The sequence below is a fragment of the Hemiscyllium ocellatum genome, chromosome 21 (assembly GCF_020745735.1).
Source record: "Hemiscyllium ocellatum isolate sHemOce1 chromosome 21, sHemOce1.pat.X.cur, whole genome shotgun sequence".
In the NCBI taxonomy this organism is placed as follows: Eukaryota; Metazoa; Chordata; class Chondrichthyes; order Orectolobiformes; family Hemiscylliidae; genus Hemiscyllium; species Hemiscyllium ocellatum.
In genome coordinates, this window is record NC_083421.1 from 42,482,813 (window position 1) to 42,501,542 (window position 18,730).

The following is an 18,730-nucleotide window of genomic DNA, read 5'->3' on the forward strand; positions in this document are numbered from 1 at the left end:
AAGCGCAGGAGGTCAGGCAGCATCCGAGGAGCAGGAGAATCGACGATTTGGGCCTAAGTCCTTTATCAGGAATGCTGTGCTTTTCCACTACTACATTCTCGACTCTGATCTCCACATCTGCAGTCCGCACTTTTTCCTTGTCCAACAGGGCTGGCTGAGCTGCTAGTTGTGTGGGATTTGGGGTGGGGTGGTGAGAGAAGTGTGAACGTGGGAACAGTGTCAAGTGGTCATTCTTGGAGGGAGGGAGAGAAGTTTCCTGGACCATGGGCTAGTTAGAAAACTGGTGATGAGTGTCGGAGTGGCCATTGTCTGAAGTGAAACTTTGGGAAGGGGAGAGCTGTTTGAGGTCACTATTAGTCCCATTTTTTAAGTTGGCCTTGATCCCCACTTACATTCCCGACTGATCAGAGCTTTGTGACTTAGTCTTTATCTCTCTCTCTCTGCTGAACTGAAAAGGCAAAGAAATTTTTAAATTAGTTCTGCATTGCACTGTTTCGTCATAGTTAGGAATTACTCAAATGATAAATTTATTGTTTTTCAAACTTATCTTTGGCTCAAAGGCGCTCCACGCCAAATAAGAAAATAGAAATATGCACACCTCCCTCTTGCTCCATCCTTCCCCACCCGGTAATGTGAAAGGTTTGGACAACCCTGATTCAGTGTTTGTTCATGCACATTCCTCATTTCAGATTTTTGTGACTCCTGTTTCATAAACAGAATTACATCAATTGCTTGCACGGATTAAGAATAAGCTGTATTTGTGTGCATTTAAATTAACTTTTGTGATTATTTTGTTTACCTTATTTTAATTGCTGAACAAGCAAGTCATTTACTGGAAACAATCACTTTTTTTTCTTGAGTGTTTCTATTTGTAGCAGCATTTTTATTGATTTTAGTTAATAACATTGCTTTGTGAAATTAGATTTCTGTGAATATTTAATTGGCATTCTTATTTCATATTTTAACCTTGAAACCTAGATAGTAATAGTTTCAATAGTACATCAAAATGAGGCTTAAGTCTAGCTAGTGTGACTTACAAATTAAAATGTTTACCATAAATCTGTCTACAGATTGGCAAACCAGCTTGTAACAGAATTGTGTATAAGTTTGAAGTAATGTTATTACCTGTTTCACATTTACAGTTGTACTATTCCTAATGAACCTCCTGTTATCCCAACATTTGGGAGAGAAGGGAATAATGCATTCTTGAAGTTTGATTTAGACACCCTGCCTGAACTTTCAAGAACTTCTAAAACTTCAAGAGAAATAACTTCTGTTCCAAATTTAGAGCTTGCAGCTGTAAGCTCTAAAACATATGTCTCTGTTTTTTTTGGAAGTAGTATACTATATTGTAGTTGTCATTTTCATTAAAAGTGATTTGAAATCACTACAAGTATTTTTGATCATCTTCTAGAAGTGATAAAGTGGACTTAAATTTTTAAAAAGCATCTATCATATAACTTCAAACCACGTAATGTTTGTTGTTGAATCAGTGAATGCTGATTATGTCATTAAACATTTGCAATTTTCTCAATATGTGAAAATTTAGAGCCAACATCTCATGTTTAAAATTCTGTACCTTATATTAGTACTTTTTAAAATACATATAGCATAGCACAGTTAGACTGCATTTATAATTTTAGATGGTATAATTTTGAGAGCTGTGCAGACAGGCCATATTGATGTTGCTTAGCAAGTCTGGCAACATCTTTGGGAAGATCTCAGCAATAACATTTCAAGTCTGGTGATTTCACCAAAGCTGTTAGCTAGGTAAAAATGGTATTTATGCTGAAGTCAAGGTTAGGGTGTTGTGGGGATGTGGAAGAGAGTTGAGTAGATAGCCCAGAAAGAGAGAGATATGATAGAGTAGGTAAACAAGATTATGGATTGGAGGCCAGTCCAGAAGAGAGAATGAGTGAACTGTACTAAAAAAACAACCCATATACTGTAATGTGACAGGCCACGGAATAGGTGAGAATGGATAACAGTGTTAAAAGCAATCCATGACATGAAAGGACTGGATGTAGAATAGGTGAAGGGCAGGGGAGGATGGAACCATCGGAGTTGTTGAACTCAATATTGAATCCTTGAAGCTGTAGGGTCCCCAATTGGAAAATGAATGTCATTCTTTGAGCTTGTGCTTGAGTTTGAAAACGGCAGCAAGGCTTGCAACAGAAATGTTTGCCAGTGAACACAACATGTTGAAGTGACAAGCAGCTGGAAGCTTGAGGTTATTCTTACAGACATCTGTGTTCTGCAAAATAGTCTCCCAGTGTTTTGTCTCCCCAGTGTAGAGGAGTCTGGGGCCTTTGGTCAGGAGGTAATCTTTTGCCACTCCATGTGAAGGTACCATTGGGAATGGAGGAGGAATGTACCAGAGTATTCTAGAGGGAACAGTCCCTGTGGAATGCTGACCAGGGAGGGGAATATGTCTAGTCGTGACACCCCATTAGAAGTGACAAAATGGCAGTTTACAATCCTTTGTATGAGGATGTTGGTAGGGTGATAAATGAGGACTAGAGGATCGTATCATTGCTGTGGGAGGGAAGAGGTGAGGGCAGAAGTGCATGGCTAAGTGTCCAGTCAGTCATGGTAATGGAGAATCCTCAGTTGACGAAAAATGTGGATGTTTCTGAGGTCTCCATGGCATTGTTTGAACATATGCAATGAAGGTGGACGATTTGGGGGAATTGAAAGAAGCAGGGTTTTGTTTGATCTGCAGTATTCACAGTTTTCTGTTTTATTGTATTGTCATTATTGCTGTTGGGTATGTTAATTAAATAACAAACTGAACAATTATAAATAAACAAGGAGAGCAGTTGCATTTAAAGAATAGATTAGAAACCTGTAATATCAGACGGTAACAGTTTTACGTTAACGATGCTTGCTATGACAAATTTGGTTCCTCTGAGAATTGTACCAGCTATTGGATGGAAAAATCTAATCTAATTTTCAGGGAGGCAAACTGTAACTAGTAGAGTGCCACAAGGATCAGTGCCACCATTAATTACAATATATTAATATCTTGGATGAGGGAAGTAATTGTTTGTCACCAGGCTTGTGGATGACATACAAATAGATGGGAAGATAGGTGGTGAGGTTGACAGCCTGCAGAGGGATATAGACACGTTAAGTGAGTGGGCAAAAATGTGGCAGTTTATGCACTTTGGCAGGAAGGAAGAATAAAGAAGCTGAGTATTATTTAAATGGAAAAAGACTGCAGAAAGCAGCACCACATATAGCCTTCTGTATAAATCACAAAATGCTAGCATCCATTTTCAGGTAATATGGAAGGTAAATGGATTGTTGGCTTTTATATACTCCATTCTCTTTGAAATAAAGAAGAAAGGAAGCTTTGTTAGAACTGTTGAACCAAAAGAGACCGAGGAGAGAATGAACAGAGTTTGTCAGTAGTGCCTTAAATAACTAGTCAGACGTATCGCAACATTGAATTTTTCTTCTTCCGCCATTGTGCTTGTTTTTTCCCGTCAAGACTCTCACCCATCCTCCAATGACCCCTTCTGGAATACTGGTAAATGCATTTGGGCCTTTCACCGAAGGAAAAACGTAGGAATGAAGGAAGTGGAAGCTGTCCGTGGAAGGTTCACTAGATTGATGTTAGGTACGAAGTGACTATCTTACGAGAAGATGTAAATTCGGTTGGGCGTGTACAAATTGGAATTTAGTAGAACGAGAGGAGCCCTTACTGAAACATAAGATTCTTATGAGACTTAATAGGGTAGATTCAGAGCAGTTATTTCTCATGAGCAAGAGTTTAGGACCAGAGAGCATATTCTCAGGGTATGAGATTGCTGATTTAAGTAGATTTTCGTCTGTTCCTCTCTCATGCCCTTGTAACTACCTTTTATTTAACTGTAAAAGCATTACATTTTTTTTGCCTTCTCTCTTTCAAACTGCAGATTGAACTCTACCATATTATGATCGCTGCCTCCTAAGTGTTCCCTTATTTTAAGATCTTTTTATAAAGTCTGGCTTAATACTAGAACTAAGTCCAGAATAGCCTGCTCCCTTGTGGGCTCTATCACAAGCTGTTCCAGAGAGCCATCCTATAAGCATTCCATGAATTCCCTTTCTTTGGATCCACTGGCAACATTATTCACCCAGTCCACCTGCATATTGAAGTCCCCTATGATCATCATGCCTTTCTGACATGCCCTGTCTATTTCCTGGTATTTTTTTAGATTAGATTAGTTTACTTAGTGTGGAAACAGGCCCTTCTGCCCAACAAGTCCACACCGACCCTCCGAAGAGCAACCCACCCAGACCCATTCCCCTACATTTACCCCTTCACCTAGCACTACGGGCAATTTAGCTTGGCCAATTCACCTAACCTAACCTGCACATCCCTGGTCCTGACCGCTGCTAGGAGGTCAGTACATAACTCCCATTATGGTTTTTTGCCTTTGTGGTTCCTTAATTCCACCCAGATTCCACATCATCTGATCCTATATCATTCAGTGCCATAGATTTAATTTCATTCTTAACTAACAAGGCAACCCAGCCCCCTCTGCCCACCTCCCTGTCTTTTTGATAAGTTGTCAATCCTTGGATGTTTAACTGCCAGTCCTGGAGAAACTCACTAGGTCTGGTAGCATCTGAACTGTTCTGAAGAAGGGTTATTGGACCCAGAATGTGGACTTTGCTTTCTCTTCACAAATGCTGCCAGGCTTGCTGAATTTCTCCATTAATTTGTGTTTTTGTTCGTGTCTGCTTTCTGGTCACGGTTTTAAAAATAGATTGTGACACTCCTTCAGAGAACAACAGAAAAGTTAACTCCTGTATCCTGGTTAAAAAAAAATCCCTCTATTGTCACACACATAGACTACCTTGATCATCTCAAAGTGGAGATCAGCCTAGTAGTATTATTGCTGGACTGCTGATCCCCATACTTGGGTAATGTTCTGAGGACATGTGTTCAAATCCTCCCATGGGAGATGGTGGAATTTGAATTCAATAACAATTTGAAATTAAGAGTGGGCAATTAGGATGGGCAATTAATGCAAGCCAGCGATACTCTCATCCAATGAATGAAGAAAAAATGATAATTTCTCTTTGTGGCAGCTTGTGGTACACAAACTAATTGTCATTTTCCCTGCATTGCAACACCCACTACACTTCAAATGTATTTGGTTATAAAGTGTTTTTGAATATCTGCCTCAGAAAAGGGGCAGTAAAATGTCAGATTTTTTCCTTCATGGCTTTTTAAAAGTGTAACCTGCCCAGCTGGAATTGTGGATTTGACTAAACAAGTTTTTTTTTCTGTTTAAGGTTTAAAAATGTCTGTACATAGACAGACTGGATAGATGGTTGCTCAAAAGGTGCTTTCATTTTATCATCAGTGATGCAGATAATAGCTGGTCAATGTTCATAGAAAGTATCCTTCTACTTAAATGATTCTACTTTCAAAGAGAAATTTACTATTTCTATATTCAAACTAAATGCTCATGATTTGTAGGCTGTTCTGAAAAGCTGGGTAGTTACTCTTGGTAATATTTTTCCAGTTATAACGTAATAATTCAGGAGTAGTATACATGCATTAGGAAGATGTTGAATTATTGTATCTTGCTGTTCACGTATTTCTACATGACATATTCCATGTTATTACTCATGTAGGTAGCTGTACTCAATGTTTTGGAATAGCTTTGTAAATTTTGTTTACTTTGCTGGAGGTTTGTCGAAACTCTGTCAACCGATTGCATAAATACTGCTCTTTCTACCCATTTTGGGTGACTTCTAAAAAGACAATCATCAACCCAGTCTGCACGTTGCCTCCTAAACTATACATAGGTTTTTTTTTAAAATTGCCTCCCACCATATCTCCTGTATTGCTGCAAGTCTTGTTTAAAAGATAAGTGTATGTGGCCAACAGGTTACATCTCAATGCTCTTCTAATCCTGGCCACCAGCACATCCTTGATTTTTGTTGCTCCATTAGTAGCTTTGACCAAACTGCCTATGCCTTCAGCTTTGGAGTTCTGTCTCTAAAACACACATTCAGCGATCATAATATGGTAGAGCTCAATCTGCAGTTTGAAAGAGAGAATTCTGTAATGCGTAACCTGTTGTCCCCCCATCTCATTACTTGACTGTCAAAATCCTGTTTGACAAATTTTTGTGAAACATCTGGGACCAAAAACAGAAATTGCTGGAAAAGCTCCACAGGCTTCCAGTCCAGTGACCTTCCTTAGAGTTGATGGCAGCTGGAAAAAAATGTTGATTTTTAGATAGAAGATGGGGGTTAAGGAATAAATGATAGGTGGAAATAGCAAATGGTACAGTCACCATTGTGTTTAACATTTAATAGTACATTATGTACATTAAAATTACAGTATGTATAAGTATCTGACAGTTATCATTCAGGCTGTCCATTCTTTTACATTACCTTCACATGCAGTTTAAAGTTGCAAGTATATTGCATGTTGAAATGACTGCATTTGAAAGATGTTATCTGTACAAGTCACAAGAAATTAATAATTGTCTCCTAGAATCATGAAGCAGTATAATTCTGTTACCTTGAGATCTGCATGTTATGTTTGCAATCTCAAAATGAATTTATTCCAGTCAGTCGCTAATGCAGTTAATAATTACAGCTGTTTTTTTGGGTTGGTCTGATGCTTACAGCATGCTATGTTGTTAGTTTGCAGTGTCATAAACATGAAAACATAACCCTTCAGTCCAACATAGAAGCGTAACCCTTCTGTCCAACTCATCCATGCCAGTTAGATATCCTAAACTGATCTAGTTCCATTTGCCAGTTTTTGGCCCATATCCCTGTAAACTCTTCCTACTTAGGTACCCATCCAGATGCCTTTTAAATGATGTAGTTGTACCTGCTTCCACCACTTCCTGTGGTAGCTCATTCCATACATGCACCAATCTCTGCATGGCAAATTGCCCCTCGGGTCCCTTTTTAAATCTTCCCCTCTCACCTGAAGTCAATGCTGTCTTGTTTTGGACTCTTCCATTCTGGGAAAAACACCTTGGCAATTCACCTATCCATGCAGCTTATGATTTTGTAAACTTCACCACCTCTGACACTCCAGGGGATTATTCAGCCCCTCGCTTTAATTCAGATCCTCCAATCCTGGCAACGTTCTTGTAAATCTTTTCTGGACCCTTTCAAGTTTCACAAATCCTTCCTGTAGGAAGACCAGAATTAAACGTAGTATCCTGAAAGTAGCCTCATCGATGTCCTGTATAGTCACAATATGAAGTCCCAAATCCAATACTCAATGCACTGACCAATGGAGACAAACATGTCAAAAACTACTTTCATCACCCTGTCTGCAACTCCACTTTCAAGGAACAATACACCTGCATTCTAAGGTCTCTTTGTTTGTCAACACTCCCCAGGGCCCTATCATTAACTGTATAATCCTGCCCTGGATGCAACACCTCACATTTATCAAAATTAAACTCCCATCTGCCACTCCTCAGCCCATTATCCATCTCATCAAGGTCCCATTGTACTCTGAGAAAGCCACCTTCACTGTCCAGTACATTACCAATTTTGGTGTCATCCGCAAACTTACTATCTATACCTCCTATATTCACATCCAAATCATGTACATAAATGATGAAAAGCAGTCGGCCCAGCACCCACCCTTGTGGCACACCGCTGGTCACAGGCCTCCAGTCTGAAAAAAAACCCTCCAGCACCAACTTCTATCTCTCCTACTATCAAGCCAATTTTGTGTCCAAAGTGATCAGAAATCTTTGTAAACATAACTTTTTAATTCTTCAGGAATACTGAGCGTGAACTGACATGAATAAAGTGGTGCACTGTACCAGACTCCAGTAAAAATCTATTAAACACAAGTTGTGGCCTGATATTTTAAAGAAGCAAGAAGATGCTCCAAGTGTTTAAGATAAACATTTCAGAGGGTTCAGAATGAATTTATTTTGGAGTAAGAACAACTAGCTTGGAGCAACTTGTGGTGAAAGAAAAATAGACATTTCAGATAAATATTGGTGGGCATGATTGAGACAAACATTATAGACTGTGGGAGGAAACTGGAGCAACCAGTTGAAACCCTTGCAGACACAGGAGGAATGTGCAAATTCCACACAGTCACTCGAGGCTGGAATCAAACTCACGTCCCTGGTGCTGTGAGGCAATAGGACTAACCACTGAGCCATCATGCTGCGGTCTTGATCTTGTAAATCTTGTTGTCAAGCAGTCTTTTGGTAATACTTGCATTGAGCATAGTTTCATTTTAAAAAATGGATTATTAGGATTAAGTGAAGCCCAAGTAATTTGTTAATTGGTAGTCAAAATGTCTAATTCTGTTTGGTTGATTTACAAATCTTGAACCTTCAAATTCTGAATTTCTGTTAAATTGCCCTCATGAATATAAACTGTATTCAGACCAGTAAATTAAAACAAAAACTGCCTGAAAAATATTCAAAGGAATGGTCGAACAAATGGAAATGAAGCTTGAAAATGCCACCCCAACTGCTGGGTATTCCTAGTCATCACAATTACATTACTTTGCACCATATATGCATCATAACTTGAATGTTTGTACTTGAGAGGCAAAAGTGAGGACTGCAGGTGCTGGACATTAGAGTCAAGATTATAGTGATGCTAGAAAAGCACAGTAGGTCAGGTAGCATCCGAGGAGCAGGATAATCTATGTTTCAGGCAGGAGCCCTTCATCAGGAAAGCCCTACTAGCACTACTGTAATCTTGTTTGTACTGTATGCTTTATTTTTCAGAGCAATGTGTATTAATTCTGTAAATGATTATTTGCAGTAGTTGATGAGAAATCTTAGTTTTCAGATTTATAATTTGGTTTACAAATTGGGTGGTAATGCTAAATCAATCCTATCTAAAGCTCTAGGTTTATGACATTCAAAAGGCCAACTGATTAAGCGATGGAGACAGTGATAGGGTTAAGATTCTTAGGCTTTGAGATTTTCAAGAGATTGTTGGCTGCATAGGTTGCTGTTTGGATATCCTTGCAGTCTTTTGGAAATAGGTCCTGTTTCTTATAATATTTGCATACAGTAAGGGGAATTATCTTAATTCATCATATAACATTGTGACAAGTTATTCACAGTTTGTCAAACTGTGAAAGAAAAGTTTCTTGTTGACATTGCCCCTCTAACCTACTTGAATGGGAGTGCACGTTACATTTTAAATATTTATCCAACACTTGACTTCCCCCAAAAAGTTGTCATTTGAATATAAGAGTTGATGTCTGCTTTATCTAAAATGGTTTTGAGAGGCGAGTGTCATTACATGTAAATGCCATGTTTCAAATAACCATGACCTGTGATCTGATATATTATTTTAGATAATGGATGTGGAGTCTTGGAGTCAGGTTGAGCTTCTGAACAGTTTGGACTTGTCTGTTGGAAAATGTCATTTCCTTTAGAAGTTGCAGTTTAGAGGGTGTTACCTTCACTGTATTATGTGGGAAGAACTCATCATTGCAATTGTTCTTATTCTGTCTCCCTCTTCTCCCCCTCTTTTTTTTTCCCCCTCTCTCTCTCCTCTTTTTATCCCCCCCTTTCCCCTCCCTATTCCCCATCCCTCCTCCCCATTCCCCCTCTCGTCTGGCCCTAGCCTGCTCTCACCGTGTTCCACCCTTGACCTCTCCCCATTCCCTCTTTCTCACCTCCCTCTTCTCATGCTTTCTCTCAGTCTGTCTCACTCTCCTGTCGCGTGCACACTCTCGGTCCGTCCCACTGATGTGTGCTCTATATGTCTGTGTCTTTCTCTCTCTGCTTCCTTGCGTGCGCACATGGTCTTTCTCTCTCTTCGCTCATGTGCTCTGCCTCTCTCCTCATTCTCTCTTCCTTTCTTTGTCTCTCTATGCCCTCCATCCCCCTCCCCCCACTCTCTCATCCTCTCGTCCCTCCCCTCCACACTCTCGTCCCTCCATCCTTCCACCCCATTCTCTCACCCTTTCCCCCCCCCCACTCTCCCTCCCCCTCCCCCTTCTCTCGTCCCTCTTTCTTCCCTCGCCCCCACCATCTCATTCCCTTCAACCCTTTTAGTAAGTTGGAAAATACAATTTTTAAATTTTGTTCTGCTGAGATTCAACTGCCCTCTTAATTTTGTAATATAATTTAATTGCTTCTTTACTATGATATAGAATGAGGCATGAATTAAAATACTTAACATTAACAAACCAACTTGATCATTTTAAGGAGCGATAGTCACAGTAAAAGTAAAGCTGTCAGTAATTACAGAGGACCATAGGGCATTTCTGCCTTACAGAAAGGTACGTGGTGAAGGTTGAGCATGAGGGTCACCATGCATGAAGTGAAGTTGAGCATGTGTTACCTTCATGGTAACCTCAGCTGATACAGGAGTTGAATCCATGCCGTGACATCACTCTGCATCACAAACCAGCTGTCCAGTGTGTTATCTGCACCATAACGGTGCAAATGAATGAAAACCGTGGGTGCATATCCTCCTGTTTCAGTTAACTCATTTGGTTCAGTAATTGTATTAATTTTCAAGCGGGTGCTAAATTTTGTCGACTTGATAATTTGCCTTATTCAGAGTTTTTGTGGGAATAATAAGTGATCAATGATAATCCTGCGTGAAGCATTTAAATTTGAGTCAGGTGTATAGTTAATTCTGAAGAGGCATTTAAGTATGCTGAGGTGAAATACTTGAATATAGTTGTGTGTTGGAATTTCAGTGATCTGTTATGTAACAGCTTCTCAGCTCGCAGTCTCCCAAAAGGGTATATTTGGCAACTGCTGCTGTCAGATGACAGATTGGTAGGGTTGTAATGTATTACATTCTCATACACAGGAGGTGATGGATAGAGCTCCTCAAGAGGCTACTGCAGTCTTGAATGCAAGAGCAAAGATTCTGTACTGCTGCATTCACCCTCTGGTGTAGTTACGGAAACATTTCCTTTGGCAGCGAATTGTGAGGGAGGTAGGATTGATGCCTGGAGGGGCTGTTTGAATTCTGCGGCAGATTGGACTGTGATTCTAGAGTAGCATCATTTTGCAGTAACTGTGGCTTCGATCTGGATTCTTGGATTTAAAACATCATCAAGGAAAGCTGGGAGACGACTTATGTTTTAATCAATCTCCGCGTTTAGCAGATAATATTTTGGGAGTACTTGCTGATATTTTGAGAAGGCTAAAATTAGCTTCATTTTTACAAAAGGTTTTTGTTTTCTCTGCCCCTTGACTATGAAACTGTATGTGCAGAAGCACTGAGTTTGATGAAGCAGAAAATATGTGGTATATATTTACTTCCAACAGAATAAAGATCGGTATCGTGTCCCCCTCTTTTGTCCTCCAGTCTGTGGCACAGCCTATTCATGCCGGCATCTGTATTTATTTCTTAAACCGAAAGCTTGGCAACTGCTGGGAATAGCTTTGTCCTCTTAAGGCATGTTGAGGATAGTGACTCTTCGCTGGATTATAGACAAATTGCAATGCAGACAATACAGAGCAGAGTCTGAGAATAAGTGAGGGAGAAGACTGAGACATTGCAAAAGCAACAAAGCCCGTAATGATATCTGTTTGGAGTGTGCAAAACAGAAGTATGAACTCTTCCTGGGAGGGAAACAATAGCAGCCGGCCATTCTGTCTCTTGGGATTCAGTTACAACGAAACTGTTAACATTTGTCTCTTGGAAGTAATCATCATTGTTTTTCTCACTCTGTTAATAATTTCAGGTAACCTTATTGTTATATTGGTATTTCATTTTGCACCTCTTTTGAATCATCATACTACAAGTTATTTCATTCAGACCATGGCATATGCAGATCTTTTTGTTGGAATCAGTTGTTTGGTTCCTTCTTTGTCCCTTTTACGATACCCAACCGGATCCCCCGAATCTTTAACGTGCAAATTTTTTGGATATATTGTGTCCGTGTTGAAAAGCGTCTCGATGACCTCTCTGGCCTGCATCAGTGTTGATCGATATATTGCTATTACCAAGCCACTATCTTATAGTCAGCTGGTCACACCGTGGAGGCTGCGTGTTTGCATTATAATAATCTGGCTGTATTCCTTCATTGTATTCCTTCCTGCTTTTTTTGGCTGGGGCAAGCCAGGCTATCATGGAGACATTTTTGAATGGTGCGCTAATTCCTGGGAAACAAATGTTTATTTTGCAGGATTTATTGTGGCTTTACTATATGCTCCTGCTGCTTTTGTAGTCTGTTTTACTTATTTCAACATATTCAGAATATGTCAACACCACACTAAGGAAATCCGAGAAAGACGTGCTCGATTTAATACACAAGAAGAGACATCAGAAAATCCAGCTAGTTCTGAGAAACGTTATGCTATGGTTCTTTTTCGAATCACCAGTGTATTTTACATCCTTTGGCTTCCATACATCATTTATTTCCTCCTGGAAAGCTCTCGTTTTTCTAATAGTCCAGAGATATCATTTCTGACAACCTGGCTTGCCATTAGCAACAGCTTCTGTAACTGTGTTATTTACAGCCTCTCAAACAGCGTCTTTCGGAAGGGCCTGAAACGTGTCTCAGGTGCTGTTTGTGCTTCGTGTATCTGGTATGTGGAAAGCAAAAATCCTTCAATGCCTGGGAGTAAAAGGTCTTCCAATGGCTGCAATACTTAAAAAGTGCAAGACACAACTTTGTGTTTGCTCATTGCATCACAACAGCCTGAATGTGATTTTAATTTCTCGAAGTGGGCTTAAATTTTGATCAAAATGAACGTGGTGTTGAGAACAATTTATCACTTGATATTACAGTTAACAACACAGCATTTTTTGGGGCAGTTAATTTTTTAGAATTTAAATTTAATTTTCTAAATGTTAATTTTTTTAAATCTTGCGATCAAATTCCTAACTTCATTCTCACCTGTTTATAATTGTGTATGAACTGTTTCACTCTTTCCAGGGAATTTAAATATTTATGGGCCAAATGTTTTAATTTCTTAGTGCACTATGCAAGGAATTTTCAAACATACTATTTCACTGACAAAAGATATATATATTTGGATTTGTAATCAACTGTGAATGCAAAATTAACATCTTAATCATAAGCGACAGACCCTTTTAAACAGTTCACAAGTTGACAGTTTTGCAAAGTCCTATAGTTGCATTGTTGTAACCATATCACGAGGCAACTCTTGAGTGCTGTGTAGCAGGTTGAAATGTTTTTATATTCAGATTGTGCAAAAATTATTTCACTCTGCAGAGAATTTTCCAAGTCTCTTTTCCAATATTTTGTTAAATACACTATTGAACATAAGTGGTCCTGAAATGTTGTTATGTAATTCTGGATGTAGGTTTGCTCATTGAGCTGGAAGGTTCGTTTTCAGAATTTTCGTTACCATGCTAGGTAGCATCATCAGTGAGCCTCTGGATGCAGCACAGGTGGTACGGCCCGCTTTCTATTGTGTTTAGGCTTCCTTGGGTTGGTGACATCATTTCCTGTTCTCTTTCTCAGGGGATGGTAAATGGGACCCAAGTCGGTGTGTTTGTTGATAAGAGTTCCGGTTGGAATGCCGTGCTTGTCAACAAGAAGCAAAACTACCGTGCAAGAACTGTAACAAACCTTACATTGGACAAACAGGAGACATGAACATAAACTCGCCACAAAAAGACATGACCCACGCTGTCTAGTATCCTCAGACGAGGGAAGGACACCACTTCAACTGGGACAACACATCCACCCTAGGACAAGCTAAACAGTCACAGATGAGAATTCTTCGAAGCATGGCATTCCAATTGGAACTCTATCAACAAACATATTGATGGGATCTCATTTACCCCCCATCCCCTGGAGAAAAAGAACGGGAAATGATGTCACCAACCCAAGGAAACCATAACACACATAGAAAGTGGGCCATAACACCTGTGCTTCATCCAAAGGCTCACTGATGATGCTACCTAATATGGTGACAAAATAGCTGATTACGAACCTTCCAGCTCAGCGGGCAAACCTACTCCAGAACCTCAACCTGAGCTACAAATCTTCTCAAAACTCACTGTTAAGTAATATACCAAAGCAATAAGGAACAAAATGTATTCTGAGCCATACATTTCTGTTTCACATTTAACAATTCCATTAATTTGTTCATATAAATGACCCATAAGTGAATCTAAGCTTAAGCCTTTTAATGGGTTTTTATTAAATGACATGGCAAGGGATTAGGTTTTCACAAGCCATGAACCTTTCAAAGGTTCAAACTATAATCAATTTTTTTCCATATGAGAAGCTTTAATTTTGCAAAAAGGGACATGCCCAGAACATTGATCTCTCCTGAGTTGTTGGGCGTACCCGGGCAAAATTGGCGTAGTAGTAGTAGTAGTAATTAAGTCTTAAAGGCAGAAAATTAAATGGGAGCAATTTGTTAGCAGAGTATTGCTAAAAGATGTGCATTGATTTGCATTGAGAAAGCCACCATAGCTACCTGTGCAAGCCACTTTTCAGGAGTGTCATTAATGAGTTAAAAATCTCGCAACACCAGGTTATAATCCAGCAGGTTTATTTGAAAATACTAGCTTTTGGAGCACTGCTCCTTCATCAGGCCCAAGCTACCTGATGAAGGAGCAGCACTATGAAAGCAAACCTGATGGACTATAACCTGGTGTTGTGTGATTTTTTTTAACTTTGTCCACCCCTGTCCAACACCGGCAACTCCACGTCATCATTGAGCACTGTGCTGGACCTGCAGCCAGAGATCTGTGCTCTTCTGGCTCTTCTCCCACCCTCCCCACCCCTCCCCCATAATAAAGGAAATTAATGCAGGTTTATGTGGTAGAATTGCTCTCCCTATATGTGTAAAATGGAATATTGAAATTTAATCAATTTTTAAAAGCATTTCTGGGCATAAATAATGGATTAATCTTGGAAATAATTCTGCAATTAAAAATTTAAATCAGCATATTATATTGAAACTGAATCATGAGTAAAGCTTTAGACTTGTTGTACAATAACTGATGAGCAGAAAAAAATGCTGTTACCATATTGCTACACAAATCGAGTACCGTGTAGCAGGTAGAAGTGTTTTTATATTTATATTGTGCGAACAACTATTTCACGATTTGTGGAAAATTTTCAAGTCTCTGAATTTAGCAAAACAACAATCTCGCTGGATTTTTTGTGCCCTATTGTAGCTTGTTCTTTTTGAATAGCAATTGCCACTATTAAATAACTTTTGCTACACTGGAACCTGCTATAATCCTCACCTGCACCAGTACGTGTTGTGAAATGGTTGCCATGTGTCATTCAATAGAGCCGTATTACCAGTCAGTTCAGATCAGAATTGCAAATAAAGTTGAGATATTTCATAGTCAGCCTGCTACTCTTAAGTTTGTACTGTATCACTTATTGGCATAATTGTTCTAGTTGAACTTGTATAATGATCAACCCAGTATGCAATAAACAAACTTAAATGAGACTGGTATAGAAATTATGCTTTCAAAAGCATGGATGTGCAATAAAAGTCAGATCATTATATTGCTGTCTCCAGTGTTTTCTTCTACTTTAAAGTGGAATATGATGGAAGTGGTTCTTATCAAAAGATATATTTGTATCAGGTGTATGAAATGTCCAGTTATTCTTCTAATCTTGGTAAGATGTCCTCTTTGCATCATTAAGAAGTTATAGTATGAGTACAGTTCAGATTGTCCTGAATGCTTTCTCATTTTGCAAAGTACAATGTTAGTGTCAAGTCTGTTTAGGACTTTTGATTTGATTTGCCTGGGTGGAAAACTAGTGGAGCTGAAAAAAGCACAGCAAGTCGAGCAGCATCAGAGGAGAAAGGGAGTCAATGTTTCAGGTTGGAACCTTTCATCAGGACTGTGGGAGAGAAGGGGACTGAAATAAATAGAGATGGGGTGGAGCTGGGAGAAAGGGGGTAGGATGGCAATAGGTGGATGCAAGTAGGAGGTGGCTGAGATTAGCCAGTGGGAAGAGTAGAGTAAATAGGTTGGAAGAAGGATGGACATATGGTATCCGGTTAAGGGGGTTGGATGGAGAGGTGAGGTGGAGGGTGGGGAGATTTCGAAGCTGGTGAATTCTCCGCTAAGGTTGTATGTTTGTAAGCTTCCACCTTGGGAGCTTAAGGTGTACTTCCTCCAGTTTGCATGTGGACTTGTTTGGTGGAGGAGGCTCAGGATGGACATGTTGTGCAAGTGGATGTCGAAATGGCTAGCAACCAGAAGGTGGAATTGATTGATCCAAACACATTTGAGTATGTTGATTTTAGAAAATCATGTTTTTAAATCAGTGTGGGGCTTTTGCAGACACTCTTTCTGTGATGTAACCATTCTATGTTAAAAATATATGATGGTTCTCAAATTATGGAGCTTAGATGCAGTGATGTGTTGGGAGAGGGGAGCAAGTACAGCACATTTATACATTTGTTCCTGTCTGTATTGTTTAAGTAGTGTAAATCTGACATCAAACCTTGTATGTAAACATGGGTAGTTACTTTTGAGTTTTAAGCACAACCTTTTATCATAAGATCGAAGATTTAGAAGCTTGACGACGTAATGGTTTTGTCTGTTCCTTCTAAATCTACATGATGGTTTAAATGTGAAGATAATACACAGGACTGTGTAAAACCATTTGGTATTAGAGCAGAATTAGGCCATTTGGCGCATCGAATCTACTCAACCATTCAGTCATGGTTGATAGGTTTCTCAAACCCATCCTCTTCTCTTTGTAACCTTTGATCCCCTTCGTAATCAAGAACCTATCTGCCTCTGTCTTCAATCCACTCAATGACTTGACTTCCACTGAATCACCACTCTCTGGCTTAAATGTTGCCTCATCTCAGTTCAGGTCCTAGTCCCTTCTACTGTGGAAACATCTTCTCCATGTCCATTCTATCCATGCCCCTCATCTTTCTAAATTGATCAAGTACAGACCCAGAGTCCTACTGCTGTGTTTAACAAAGCCCTTTATCCCTCAAACATCTTCTGAACACCTCCAAGACCACCATATCCTTAGATACGGGACCCAACATTATTCACAATGTTCCAAATGTAGCCTGAGCAGAGTCTGACAATGACCTGAGCAGTACATTGCTGCTTGTATTCTAGCCGCCTCAAATGAATGCTGACATTGCATTTGTTTTCCTAATCAGCTGAATCTGCATGTTAACCTTAAGAGTCCTGAATTAGCTCTTCTAAGTCTCTTCGGGCTTCAGATTTCTGAAGCCTTTCCCCATTTAGGAACTCCATTCTTCTGACCTCACATTTATTCATGTTTTACTCCAATATTTTTATTTAATATTTGTATTCCAATATTTAATTATTCCAACTTATTTGCCCTCTCTCCAGCCTATCCAAGTTCTTCTATGGCTTCCTGCTACCTCAACACTACCTGTTCCTCCACATATCTTTGTGTATTCTGCAAATTTAGCAACATTACCCATAGTTTGAACAGTTTCATTTATTTCTGCTAATTCTAGAGTTTGGAAATTAAGTGTTTTTTATTTCTTCTGCTATATTTCTATCACTGATTTTTAAGGACAATTTCCATGTGAATATGTTAAAACTTCTGAAATCTGCTTGAGATAGTCTGTTACCATGTTTTTTTTTTGTAAATGATAAATGTGCAATACTTTGTAAAATACTTGAGTATTCTCTGTGGTAGTCTAATTTGCAGAAAACATTAATGTTGAATTCCATAGGTAATGTGATACATTGAGGATCAAAACTACCCATGTAATTTCTTGGCATTACCTCCAAGCCATGTTTTGGCTTGGATTATCAGATTTGTAACACAAACCCACTATTTAGAAAATGTCCTGAAAAAATTATGACTGGGGCTTTGTGTTTTCCCCATATGTACAAGAAAAACTATGAAGTAAAATAAAGGCATAAAAACATTTCCCCTAAGCACAATAAAAATAACTATTTTCATATAATATTGAGTTGGAAAAGAAGTGACTTTTAGTTGCAGGAGATCCATTTTGGTTTCTGGGCATGTGTAAAATGCATTTTTAAAGTTTGACAATTCTTATCAGATAAGAAGAGTAACCTGTAGTACTTTGATAAATAGCACAATTTTTTAAAGTGAATATTCCATTTGAAAGCCCTATAAGGCAAATCTGATCACAGGAAATCTCAATGAGACACAAGTAAAAAATCCTTTTGAATTGGAAATGCTGTACAAATTGGAGTGAGGACTGCAGATGCTAGAGATCAGAGGCAAGAGTGTGGTGCTGGAAAAGCACAGCAAGTCAGGCAGCATCCAAGGAGCAGGAGAACCTACGTTTCAGGCATAAGTCCATCATCAGGAAACGTTGATTCCTTATGCCCAAAACGTCAATTCTCCTGCTCCTTGGGTGCTGCCTGACCTGCTGTGCTTTTCCAGCACCACACACTCAACTCTAATCCCCAGCATCTACAGTCCTCACTTTCGCCTGTTCAGATGCATCATGACAGGCCTTCAGTAATGGTGGGTTTTGAACCCGGACCTTCTGGCCCCAAGGTGGGTTGCTACCACAGCACCCTGCAATCTGTTGAATTTCAGAGTTCTGAAGTGCTTAATCGATTAAGGTATGCTGCCATTTTCTAGAAATTTTTGTTAATGTACTTAAAGTAATTGCTTAATTTTAGTACTTTATGTATAGATACTTGTCTCAAAGCTCTTGTAACATCATTAGTGCTGTAAGAAAGATGATTGAAAGATTAGGATTTGAGTGTAACCGACACACCACATGTGAAGGGTGATCTTTCTATTGATTGGGTTATACTGATGGCGTGTCAGTTATGGAAAGTACTTTGACTGTAA

The 18,730-nt window shown here is 39.2% G+C and overlaps 2 protein-coding genes across 4 annotated transcripts in view; both read left to right on the forward strand.

Annotated features, from left to right (window-relative positions):
* Nucleotides 1-18,730, forward strand: part of LOC132825844 (rab GTPase-activating protein 1) — a 182,319-nt gene that overhangs the window by 101,242 nt on the left and 62,347 nt on the right. The window lies entirely within an intron of this gene.
* LOC132826004 (probable G-protein coupled receptor 21) lies at nt 11,545-12,591 on the forward strand. The gene has a single exon (XM_060841710.1). It carries the CDS (start codon nt 11,545-11,547, stop codon nt 12,589-12,591), a length of 1,047 nt encoding a protein of 348 aa, XP_060697693.1.